The 12941-nt window shown below is 41.7% G+C and overlaps 1 protein-coding gene across 2 annotated transcripts in view; it reads left to right on the forward strand.

The window, feature by feature from the left end:
- Positions 1 to 12687, forward strand: part of DESI2 (desumoylating isopeptidase 2) — a 41151-nt gene extending 28464 nt beyond the window's left edge. The window contains exons 3-4 of one of the 2 annotated variants that reach the window (XM_074316849.1): positions 1386 to 1522; positions 9230 to 12687. In XM_074316849.1, the coding sequence (XP_074172950.1) occupies positions 1386 to 1522; positions 9230 to 9463 (371 nt within the window). In that variant the 3' untranslated portion in view covers positions 9464 to 12687. Of the gene's footprint in view, positions 1 to 1380; positions 1523 to 9229 lie in introns of both variants that reach the window. The other variant, XM_019730864.2, reaches the window with a different exon arrangement.
- The last annotated feature ends 254 nt before the right edge of the window (positions 12688 to 12941 follow it).

Below are 12941 nucleotides of genomic sequence, written 5' to 3' on the forward strand. Positions count from 1 at the left end.
TTAAAATGTTTCTTTAACATGGTTTTAGTTGCTGACATTTTATTTTAAAATCAGTGGTTGTGTGAGGCTGAGAAGAGGCCAAATAAAGTGCTTGAAAGATCCTAGTCTATTGGTTTTATAGAGGGACCTCTATAAGTTATTCTGTGTACTTTAAAAATGTTTTACTTTTGTATAACTCAGGTTCTGCTTTAGAAAACATTCATATCTAATGATTGGTTCCCCTCAACCTCCTATTTGGGGGAGGTGGAGGAAAGCTTTATTGTGACCTACCTAACACTTAAAAATTTCTTCATTTTCCCAATGAAAGTACACTTGTTTATTAATTCCAGATAATTAAACAGTTGATTAGCCAGGAAACTGATGTTGAGGTGCATGTATTACGTGTGCTAATAAACCTAAAATGTACAGACACGAGTGTACTTGGAGCCTTATGAGCAGTAAACAGCACCGGAAATATGAACGTTAATAATCAGAGTTCCATTCCTTAATTAAGGCTTGTATCGAAAGCCATGTTTAGAACCATGTCGTTTCAAGAAGCTGTCAAGAAACGTCTGGGCCTATAATAGTTAACTTGCCAAGTGAAAGTAAAGTAGTGAAATGAGGTTATAACACTGAGATTCAGGATAGGGCCACACGTTTATCATTACTGTATTCATGGTTCTCTTAGCCTGTCACCGAATAGGAACACGTACCTGCAAGAGCGCTAGAAAGACCACCCTGATCGAGTCCTTAGGTCTCCCTTTTGGCAAGACGACTAGAGAAAGGGTTTTCTAAGTATTTTCCGCTTTCTAGGACGCCTTACCTATATCGGACAAAAATTCTACCTTCTATTGAAGAGTGTTTATTGCATTTACAGGGTAGTATTTGGGGGGGGAGGTTTGGGGGGGGGTTAAAATGCTTTTTAAAAAATTTAGTCTTTTGACATTCATCTCACTGCAGCACAGTGGCAGATAACTTAAAAGATTATTTCTACAAGAGAATATGGCCAGCCATTTGATGGCAGGTGTACTTAAGCAGGAATATTTGCAGTTTGGATCTGGTTCTCTAATAGTAGAAGTACTTACTCAATAGTTGTAAAAATAACTCTGATATTACCTTTTTAATATAATGACTTTGTTTTATAAAGAAAATGACTTATTTTGCATTTGTATTATTCAGAAGTATTGTACTTAAGAGTTTATTGCAGAAAAATAGAAACTGAAATAATTGAAATTTTTTTAGTATCTCATTTACCTTTAGTCTTACTACGTTAACCCTGCTTTGTTACATCAATCATGTATTCCTGGAAATAAGCAAACTTTTAAACACACTTTTTATAAATACCTAAAACTCACACGGCTATGTTTTTCTCTTCCTTTTTTTTTCTTTTTGTTCTTTAAGAGAAGCTGTTGTTTTAGGGAGCACTGATTTCTTAGAAGATGATATAGAAAAAATCGTAGAAGAACTGGGAAAAGAATACAAAGGCAACGCCTACCATTTGATGCACAAAAACTGCAATCACTTTTCTTCAGCTTTATCAGAGGTAAATTAAATTTTATCCTAACTAGAAGTTCTTCAAATAAGTAACAGTTCCTAGTATACTTGCTTTCCCTCTATATTTAATCGATTCATTTTTTTTCCTGATTCTTCTTTTCTTCATGTTTTATAAAATCAGATATTATTATGTTTGTTTCTCTTGCCTGAATGACCTTTCTAATGTCAGTGATTTTGGAGTCAGCGCAACTTTAATTTGTAATTATATTTATATTTATATTCACGACGTTGCAGTGGGTAGAGAATGATTACAGATAATTTTCTCTTCTTATTCTAAATCATTTATACCCTGAAACTTTTACGTTAAAGAAATGAATGCCTAAGAGACTTCTGCTCCTTAACCACTAAAATATATTTTTTCCTAAATTTTAGTTGCCAACTTCAGGTTTTTGTCCCTGACTCTTACTTATTAATAATTCACTTCTCCTGTCTTGAAATTTTATTCTGCCAACTTATCACACAGTCATTTATTTGCCTTCCTGATTCTTGAATCCTAAGCAGAAAACAAAATGACGGGACCTTCCAAAAAGAAAACGAAAGGAAGAAAGCAAAAGATGATCACATAAGGTCTAGAGGATTGAATAGCGCTTGAACCAGCTTCCCAGCTTTCTGACTCGTAGCAGCTGGTTGCGGCGGCTACACCAATGCTGAAATTATGAAGGTGGAAAGGAAAAAGTGAGCTGCTGTTTGTGTGGCCTCTGCAGGATGCTTTCCTCCCTGGCCCTTTCACTTTCCTCATGGCTTCCACAGTACAGCTTTCAAACAGGACTATAGCTTCCCAGCGTGTGTTCTGGGGACCAGCGGCATCAGCCTCACGTTGGAGTTTGAGATGCATCATCTCTGCCCCACCACAGACATACTCAACCAGAATCTTCGTTTTAACATGGTCCCCAGTGCTTCATATGAATATGAAAGTCGGAGAAGCACCACCAGTCTTATGAGAGCGTTGATACTATAGGGGTGACCTGGCTGATTTTCAGGGGCAAGGGAAGGTGGTTCAGAGCTTTCCTAAACCTAGGCATTACATCTGTAGGGAATGCATTCAGAGATCCATAGAATGTTAAAACTGGCAGAGACATTAGACAGCATCTAATCCAGTCTCCTCGTTTTACAGACAGGAAACGGGCCCTGATTCGAGACGCGACTTATCAAAGATTGTTGTGGATAACTCAGATTAGAGCCTGACTCCCTGGTCCAGTGCTTGTTATGCTTTATCATGACTTCCTCTGCCTCTGACTACTCTCTCTCCCAAATAAGTGAATAGCTTTCTTGAGCATCTACAACAGCACTTCAACCCTGGTCTAACCCTGAGGCCACGTTACACTTGGAGCCCACAGAGCAGTTGTGGATGTCCCTGGGGCCATCTTTAGAGGTCACAGTTATCATGCTCTCCCATATCAGTGCTGAATTGTTAAAGAAACTGAGACTCGGTGCTTAAGTCACTTAACCAGTTTGTCAGTGACAGAGCTGCGACGAGCACTCTGGATAGCGAGGGATGTCAGGAGCTGTTTTAGTAAACCCCATATAATCAAGACAAACAGTGAATGGTAGACACTAAAAGCATTAATAAGTGTAATGTGCGTCTACATCTTTGAGGGCGTAGTTTGGAGATGTAATACTTCCAGTTTCAGATAGACCAGATCATAGCTAATTATAATTGATGGTTGATATATGTCCTCTGTTCAGCATGGTTCCAAAAATTTGAAGAATTACCATCATTTAGCGTCATAGTTACCAGTTTAACATCGTCATTTAACATCAGTTACCAGATGCTTTCCATGCAGCTGGGACTAGCAAACCACTACAGTCTGCACGCAAACATCAGCCTGCCACCTGTGTGTACAGCCTGCAAGCTGTGATGGTTTTTACATTCTTAAATGGTTAAAAAAATCAAAAGTATATATAGTGACGTGTAGTGTACAAATTATATAAAATTCAGATTTTAGTATCCATAAAGTTGGACGGGAACACAGCCATGCTCATGTGTTTACCTGTCATCTTGACAGCTTTCAGGCTACAGCAGCAGGGTCAGTAGTTGGAACAGAGACCGGATGCCCACAAAGCCTAAAATATTTACCGTTTGGCCCTTTACCGATAGTTTGCCAGCCGCTACTCTCAGGTTCGATTTGTTCAAGTCTGACTCAGACTGGCTTAAACAATGAGGAAGCGTGTTCTCCCACAAAACTGGAAGTCCAGAAGGAGGCCAGCCCGTCAGTAGGGTCCCTGTCTCAACAGTGCACGTCATTGGCAGCCTAAGGTCTTCTCGTGTCTCTGAGCTGCCATCCTTAGGATGCTGGCTCTGCCCTCAGGGGACCTCCTTTTATGGTCTGCAGGTAGCTGCAGCAATTTTAGGCACCATATCCAGATGCAACAACATCCAAAGGAAGAAGAAAACTCTGTCTCTCCCTTTAGTTCCCTTAGGAACAAACAGTGAGACATTCTTCTGGAACCTCCTGCCCTTTTCAAAAGCAGGCCATGTTTTATGGCCAGAACTGGGTCAAATGCCCATCTCTAAACCAGTTACTAGCAAGAGGAATAGCATTACCATGACTAAATGCCACTGGTCTAAATGCCTTTTGTAAATCAATATTTTAAGTGGAAAATTCAAGACACTTAAAAATAGAGCGATAATGAGGCTGTATATCACTTCGTGGCTAATCTTGTTTCATCCATAAGCATCCACTTGAAAATACTGCTCTCATCCCTAGATTACTTTTAAACAAATCCCAAGTATTATTTCATTTCAATTGTAAATATTTTACTTTGTAGCTCTAAAGATAAGGATTCTTTTTAACATAACCACAGTATGTTACCAACCTAAACAAATTAACATTCATTCCTTAATATTATCCAAATATACAATGTTGAAATTTCCCTGTTGTCATAATTTTTTAAGAGTTTGTTTGAATCAAGATCTAAATAAAGGTCATAAGCCTTGTTACCCTGACGCATAGTCCACATAGGAAAGGCAAGGTAGATGCTTGATTCTTTCCCTTTGCTTAATAGTCTTCAAAAAATGAATTGGTTCCTGGCTGTGCCGAAAAGGGTTAACACAGCAGACCTCAGACTGCCGTCGTCAGAAAGGCCTGCTTGCAAGGTTGGCCCATGGCTGGCATCTGGGAATCTGGATTTCAGGAGGGTTCCCACCATTCCCAAAGTTAGTAAGAGTGGCTCCCTGCGCCTGACCTGTTTGTACACTGTGATTTATGCTAAACACCTGCTTTGGTTCTTGGAATACAAAGTTTTGGTACATACTGAGAGGCCGCCTAAGGAACCAGGCCCAAATGAAAACCTCGGCTGCTGGGTCTTTCAGGAGCTTCCCCAGGAGACATTTCCCATGTGTTGTCACAACTTCTTACTGGGGTAATTAAGTGTATCCTATGTGACTCCACCGGGAGAGGACCCTTGAAAGCTGGTGCCTGGTTTCTTTGGGGCTATGCCTTTTCCCTTGCTAGTTTTGTTCTGTATCCTTTCACTGTAATAAATCATAGCTGTGAATACAACTATATGCTAAGACCTGTGAGTCCTCAGCAAATTATCTAACCTGGAGGTGGTCTTAGGAATCCCTGACAGTTCTCTGGCATCTTCAAAGGTAACTTTTTTTTTTTTTTTTTTTTTTAGTATCATTATGGATTTCCCCTCCTCCCCAGATTTAAAATATTTAATATGTTTTAGTTCAGTGCAGTTACTGTTCTTGTCCCATCTTTGACCAATGGGGGGCTTTTCAAGCTGTCTCCTGAGTCTTGATATTCCCCTAATAATTTTTGACAGCCTTTTTGGTGTTTGGTATGACAAACTATTCCAGGCTCATCTCTGTTTCCTACCTCGGAACTGTTTCCTTCTGATAATAAACATAGTAGACACTCGGACAACGTGGGGTTCGGGTGTGGACGTCCCGTGTAGCCGTGTGTCAGCAGCAGTGCTGTTCAGAGGCACGTTGTTGAAGGGTCAGCTGTTCTTAGAAGCCTTGATCTGAGCATTAGGGTCACTCATTGCTTCTGAACTGGTGATAGTTTCTAGATTTTTTTTTTTTCCTGTAGACAGAGCTAGAACTCTTCTATAGGTTCATAGTGATATTTCTACTTCAAATTTAGGCTATACAGTGTTTCTTAACCTCCAACAAAACACGACTGTTGCCTCTATAAGAACTGCAGAAAGCCTTCAACGCTTCCAGTAGTATTGCTGGTGGTAGAAATTACTCCAGTGAGGAATAATTTACTTATTGGAGTAACTTCTTTCTGTGTGGTTATGCCACCAACTCAATACATAGTTGGGGTCCTTTGTTTCATTTATCCCTTTTTTTTTTCCTTTTTCTTTTTGGTTGGTCAAGGTTGCTTCTGTTTAATTTTGTGTTATACAAAATCTTTCTGCAGTTCCAAGGTCAAATCTAAAATGAACCAAATGTGTTCGTAGACATCTAGCTTCTCAATGTCCATGCCCCTCTACCCTTCTATCCTTGGCCTCTAGAACTGTAAGAGAAAAAACTGTCTTGTCTTCAGCCACTTAATTTCTGCTCATTTGTCCAGCAGCCATAGGGAGCAGATGTGGGTTCCTAGACATGGGGTGCCGCTGTAACAATACCTGAAAATGTAGGAGTGGCTTTGGAATTGGATGACAGATAAAGGCTGGAGCAATGTTGAGGAGTTTGGTTGAAAAAGCCTACATCATCTTGAACAGACTCTTTAGTAGCAGAAATAGAGATTAAAGGTGCTGCTGGTGAGAGCTCAGAAGGAAATGAGGAACGTGGGATTGAAAACTGGAGGAAAGGGAATCTTTGTTACATAGTGATAGAAAGCTTAGCTGATTTTTATTCTGTAGTTATGGGGGAAGCAGAACTGTGAGCAGAAAACCTGCAGTTTTAGCGCCAGAGATTTCTAAGCAAAGTGCCGACCTGGTCTCGCTGCTCATAGTAAAACGCAGAAGAAAGATAAATTGAGGGAAGAACTGTTAAGTGAAAAAGGAATGGGCACTTGATGATCATGGAATTTCTCAGCCTATCCAGACGCTAAAATTAGGGGTTTTACTATGAGAAGAGCATACTGTGGAGAGAAGGCCAAGGGTGTGACGGGGTAACCTTTTGGGGCTGCTGAAGAGATTAAACATGTGATGCATGGGTCCTCTCAGCCATCTCAGCAGAAACCAGGAATAGACGTGGACTTTACAGTAAAGATCTGTGGAGGGACCTCTTGTCTCAAAGAGTGAATCCCATGGCATACATGGGAGACTCACAGCATTTTTGAGGATGTTACATTAGCAGAGACAGTGCCAGTTTAAACTGGAAGGGACAGAACAAAATGAAAGCAGCGCTTGGATTCCCAGAATTCTGCAGGTAGGAAAATTCTGCAGGGCCACTGAGGGCCACAGGATTAACCCCAGGCCTTGACACCTAAAGGAGGCTGCCTGGTCAGATTTCACATTTGCTTGGAATTAGTGATTCCTTTCTTTCATGTTCCTTTTGGAATGGAAATATCTGTAACTTATTCTGTGCCTGTCCACCGTTACATTTTGGAAGCATCCTATATGCACTTTTCTCCACTTTGCTTTTTTCACTTAATGTTGTATCCTGGAGTTCACTCTGGAGCCGTGTATAGAGATACTCATTTCTTTTCAGAGCTGAGAAGTCCTGTGGATGTACCAAAATTCATTTAAACAGTTTCCTGTTAGTGACATTGGGTTACTTCTAGTCTTTTGCTGTTATATAAAGTGTTGTAATGAATGACTAAGCCTGTGCATGTCCATTTTTATATTTTGCCAGTGTGTCTTTGGGATAGACTTCTACAAGAGGGATTACTAGGGGGCGGCCAGATGGTTCAGTTGGTTAGAGTGCGAGCTCTCAACAAGGTTGCTGGTTGAATTCCCACACGGGATGTGGGCTGTGCCCCTGCAACTAGAGATTGAAAACGGCTACAGGACTTAGAGCTGAGCTGTGCCCTGCACAACTAGATTGAAGGCAACTACTTGGAGCTGATGGGCCCTGGAGAAACACACTGTTCCCCGATATTCCCCAATTTAAAAAAAAGGATTACTGGGTTGAAGTTTAAATGCAAACACAATTTTGCTACATAAACCAAATATTTTTTTTTACCACTGCCCACAGTAAGAAATTTATTTTACATCATGACCCAATATGTGCTCACATGTACACATAACCAAAATTACGCTATCTACAGTCTATTTCATTTCTAAAATTCAACTTAAATACTGAAGGACCTACTAATGGATCTTGACTCGATGTTTAAAAGATCCTGACTTCACCGAGGATCAGCACACTTTTTTGAAAGGGCCACATAGTAAATATTGTGGCCTGTGGATCATTCATGGCCTAGACTCTGCCTCTACCATTGTAGCCCAAGAACCACAGGCAGTAAGTAAACGAGTAGGCAAGGCTGTGTTCCAGTAAACTTTTATCTGCAAAAACAGGTGGCTTGCAGGTTACAAACCTGTTTTAGGCTAATCAGGTTGTACCCCCAGGGGTTGGCATGAAGTCGGCTTCCATGAAGCACGTGGAAGAAGGTGGATCCCTGAATGAAAGCAGGACTGAGGAAGCAGAATGAAGGCAGTGCTTGCTGAGGAGTCGGCAGTGTCTGTTCCATTAACCTACGTATTCCTAGTCCCCGCTTCTGGGGTTAACCTTCAGCTGTGCAGATATCCCTAAATGTGCCTTGAGTGTAAAATATAATGTAATATTTGTTTGTGTTTTTTAGAGTAGACAGGTGGGAATAGTGTCATATAAGGTCAGTAACCATTAATGCCTAAGGCTGTATCTTGAGGGTACTGTAATTGCGTAATTACAGGTGTCAGCTTATTTACATATTAGCTAATTTGGGGACTTAAGATACTTTGAAATCACTTTCCCAAGTCATCAACTAAGGTAGACGATGGTACTTCTGGATTCCATCATCATAGTCTCTGACATAACCGGAGCCAAAAATGCCAGAGACAGTGGGGCATGGAGTCAGTTAAACCCAGTGTTGTCTGCAGAAGGGAAAGAGGCCAATAAAGAGTAAAGTTGGTGTTAAGAAGACCCAGCTCTTTCTATGGAAGTGGGGGAGGGGGCCAGGGAGGCCTAAGGACAAGATAGGGACAGGGTGTGGGCGGAGCGACAGCACACCGCCGGCTGGAGGGGCCCCTATTGGCCCCCATTTCCACCTCTGCTCTCCCTGGTGGAGGCTTCGCTCTGAAGCTGAGCCAGGCTTCCATGCCTTGTACTGGCCTGAGTCACAGGGCCAGGTCTTCCCCTGGGAGACACTTCTTTCTGGGCCAGTCTGAGCTCCTTGGAAAAAGTGGGTCGAGGCCAAAAGCGAAGGGGTGAAATGCTGACCAGGAAAAAGGGAGTGATAGAGACTGGAGGGAAATAGAATCTGAAAAAGGAGAATTCACAGATAGGAAACTATCCAAGATTGACTGCTCCAATTGCGTGGAGCTTCTCTTCCTCTAATATCTCCTGTTAACAAGTCGTCTTCTGTGTTGTTCAAAGCAGCTTGACAAGGTTCTTCAGAAAGGAGGGAGTGGAGCTGACAGTCGGGGGGGCCCCAGGCTCCCAAGTTAGGACGCTGCCTGTTATCGAAGGCCTGACGTCATCACCACAGGCTCATGTGCGGTGGCTTTTCTGAACAGCCGCCGCCCTCCACGGCTCCTTGGCAATGGACCAGGTCACCTAAACGTCTCACCTAACACAGCACTCTTTCTCTTCTAGATTCTTTGTGGGAAGGAGATTCCTCGCTGGATCAATCGACTGGCCTACTTCAGCTCCTGTATCCCCTTTCTGCAGAGTTGCCTCCCGAAGGAGTGGCTCACTCCCGCAGCCTTGCAGTCCAGCGTCAGCCAAGAGCTCCAGGACGAACTAGAGGAAGCCGAGGACGCTGTGGCGTCCGCCGCCATGGCCAGCACTGCAGCAGGCTCCAGGCCCGGGCGCCACACTAAGCTATAAATGTCTCCAAAGTCACACAATCAGAACTGTCTCTGGCAGCTGAATATCACAGAGAAAAGTAAAACAGTAAGCGTCCTTTGGATATTTCATATGCAAAGATGGCTCTCCCCCAAACCCCAGTTTTTCAGCTCAGGATTCTATTTGTAATCAAATCACTTGGCACTGGAGGGAGAACTTTGTATGAAGCTGCCCTCTGTTTTTTTTACCCACTTGTAAATTTGGATTTACTTCTTCTGTTTTATACAAACTCTGTTAAGTTATGTTTACAGTATTTTGTATCGCTGTTTACAAATCTTGCATGGACTCCTGCCACCGTGAAAGAAGAAAATCTTCACGTCTTTAAAAATTAGGCAGGTAATCTTTGTACTCTTCTGACAATTGCCAGAGCTATGGCATAAATCCTAGGCACACAAAAAGGTACTCACGCAATTAGAGTCACCGTCACCTGCTTAAGAATTGTCGTGTAGGTTTGTGTTTGTTTTGTTAGGGTTTTGTCACCAGGATGCGGAGAGGTGAAGGAGCACAAACAGCCCTGAGGGCTCGGGACCTTGGTGTGCCGGACGGATGGCCCATCTCGGGGCCCAGCTCCTCTCAGCACTCCACGCCTCCCACTCCAGGGAGCACGTCTCCTGAGGTCCCTGTCGGACTGGGGCGTTCATCCCAGTGGTCCATCCACCTAGACAGGTGGTACATTATTGTGTCCGTCTGGCTGTAATTAAGATGTTTTTCATATATTCTTGCTAGTAACTGACGAGTGGTTTTTGCACATGTGTTGGGGGGCTTCATTTTTATTTTAATACTTATTGACATCCTCCCTGCACAGGATTTTATTGATGGGGTAGAAATATCCTAAGTGGTAGCCTTGTGAGTAGCAGTATGAGTTGACATTCAACTGCTTTTAACTGTTCAGGCTACCTTTTATATTAGACCTTGAAAACTAGTCTAAAGTGATACACTCCAAAAAGGAAATTCTTTGATATTTCAGACATTTCATGTACCATAGAAAGAGTATGTTGAGTTTGTGACTGTTATGAGAGTATTTTCATCTCATAATAGAAAGCCTAGTCTCATCGATCTCTTGTTTAAAAATCACGTTTGTGTGTCTTAGAATTCTCCCTTTTCTGTTACCTCAAATGTATGTCTCTTACATAACATACTCGAAGGACAAAATTGTCACCACAGATAAGTAAGTCTTCGTTAGCAAGGAATCTGTTTGGTCAAGTCAACTCCCAGTTTGACCCCTGGATGTAAGAGCCACGTCATTACATGTCAAATTCAATTTTTCTGCCTTAAGAATGAATGTCCTACGTAAAATATTGGATGCAGTGTATAAGTTATCCAAGGCAGTGACTTCAGCTTTACACATACTGTTAATTTTAAAGTCATCTACTTTTATTTAAACTTCTAGATTGCATTGTTTGCTATTCTCTTTGTAAAGATACATATCTTTTAGTAAACTACATTTTTAACTTTTCCATAAGCTGATTTTGATTCAGTTTATCAAATTAAGCACACCCTGTTCATAGGGAAAATAAACCTTGTGTTATAAGCATTGACTTGAGGAAAATGAAGCCACTTAACCTAATTTATACTTCTGACTGTTCTGTTTCTGGAGAGGAAAGCCTTTACAAATTATGCTCAGTTTTTTGAGGGGAACAGAGCACTTGTTTGAAGAGATGTGACAGAAAGAAGAAAGGAACATGTGATCTTTATGAAAAGTTGACTTGGTTCAGGTCTCAAAGATGAGATTTAGGATAAAACACTAACATTTTAGCAGTGAATTTGTTCTCTCAAAGAATCTTATCACCAAAACCCAGGTTAGTGAAAAGTGTTTGATGCCGTTTGCTTGGGGGTTTTGTTTTGTTTTAATAATGTGGTAGATGACAGTTTTTTTCTAATGCAATGAAGTATACATGACTTAAATCTGGGCTACTGACACACATAAAGGAGTGGCCATTCATTAGACACTTGTTGGTGCAAAGCCCGGAACATGCCATCTGTGCTTATCCAGAATCCAGCACCTCAGCACACAAACGATTTTATTATTTTGTTGTATTTACTTTGATCTGCAGCATTTGGGCTTTAAAAAGAGTGTAAAGGGTCCTAGTAGAAATAAGTCATGGCCTAAGGCCAGTTACCATACTAGCAATCAGATAAAATTCTGGATGTGAGATTGTTTGAGGTTGAGAAATAAAGAAATTAGAAAATCTCATTTAAGTCAGTTCCTTCTCTACAGTTCAAAATTGAGAATGGATGTAATTAACCAGCCTTTAACCTGCTGTTCCTTGCCCTTGGAGGAAAGGAATCTTGCTTCCAACCTGATCTCTGTTAAGAAAAATCCTGTATCAAAAATCCAGTCATTAAGATACATGTGATGGAGTCATATTCTCTTTGCAGTTGTAACCACGTGAAGCATATTTCTCATGGGGTGATTGGACAGTAATATAGTGTTAGAGGGGCAGAAGCGGCTGGTTTCTACTGTTTGTTTTAAAGCTCTTGGTTTTTGTTTTTTTACCCCTAAGAAAGGGGTATCAATTTTGGAAAGTGTGGCCTGTGAATTGTAGAAGGCGGTGCTGTGGTTGTAAAGAGAGCATCCACTTGATGCCTGAAATCCAGCTCTGACCCATAGCAGTCGCGCCAGATACCTTCACCAGCATTTGTGCAGCGCAGGGAACTCTGGTCCCAGCCAGCTGAGAGCATTCCGTGTGTGCGGAGAGCGGACACTACAGAGAGCTGCAGGGCTCCGTCCATCGCTTCTTTCCATCACAAAACGGGTAGAAACACGGTCACCGCTTCAGGGTTCTAATCTGTGTGTCTTCCTATGGCTCCGTTTCTGTAAGCTACTCTGTAATTTTGATACATGCTGTGTTTTCTTTCAGTGGCTAAGTTTCAAAGACTTGGGTTTTGTTCAGTAAGCTGGCCATACCGCCACTGTATCCCCTTCTCTTCGGTGTGGTTTTAGAGTGCACTCCATTCCTACACTTCCGTTGTCTATTCAGTCAATGCACATACATCTTCAATGTTGGAAAGGTGTTACAGCTGTTAAAGAACCTTCATGAACCTGAAGACAATTTCTTGTGAAGTTGAATGCAAATGTACTGTCATTCATAGTGTTTATATAAAAAATACCAGGAATCTTCACTTTTGCTACCTTGATAATAGCATTGGGCTATCATGTTAACATTGAAATACATCAATTTATTAAAAAATACTTTTATAAGAAATCGTCTCTAGTGCTTTCTGACCTCCAAGAGACGGCAATTGTTACATTTTTGTGTCGGGGGTGGGAGGTTATTTTTAAAACCCAAGACACCCATCTGCTCTGAGACACAGCCAGCCCCACTCCACCGTGCATTCCTGTTGTATTCACATGTACGCTTCTCACATGAATTCCTCTTGAGCTCAAGTCCAAGGGCCAACTCCTTAGTGGCCAAGGAGAGCATAACCACCCCAACCCCAGCTTCTCCCCAGAAGGCAA

The sequence above is a fragment of the Rhinolophus sinicus genome, linkage group LG12 (genome assembly GCF_036562045.2).
Source record: "Rhinolophus sinicus isolate RSC01 linkage group LG12, ASM3656204v1, whole genome shotgun sequence".
Classification (NCBI taxonomy): Eukaryota; Metazoa; Chordata; class Mammalia; order Chiroptera; family Rhinolophidae; genus Rhinolophus; species Rhinolophus sinicus.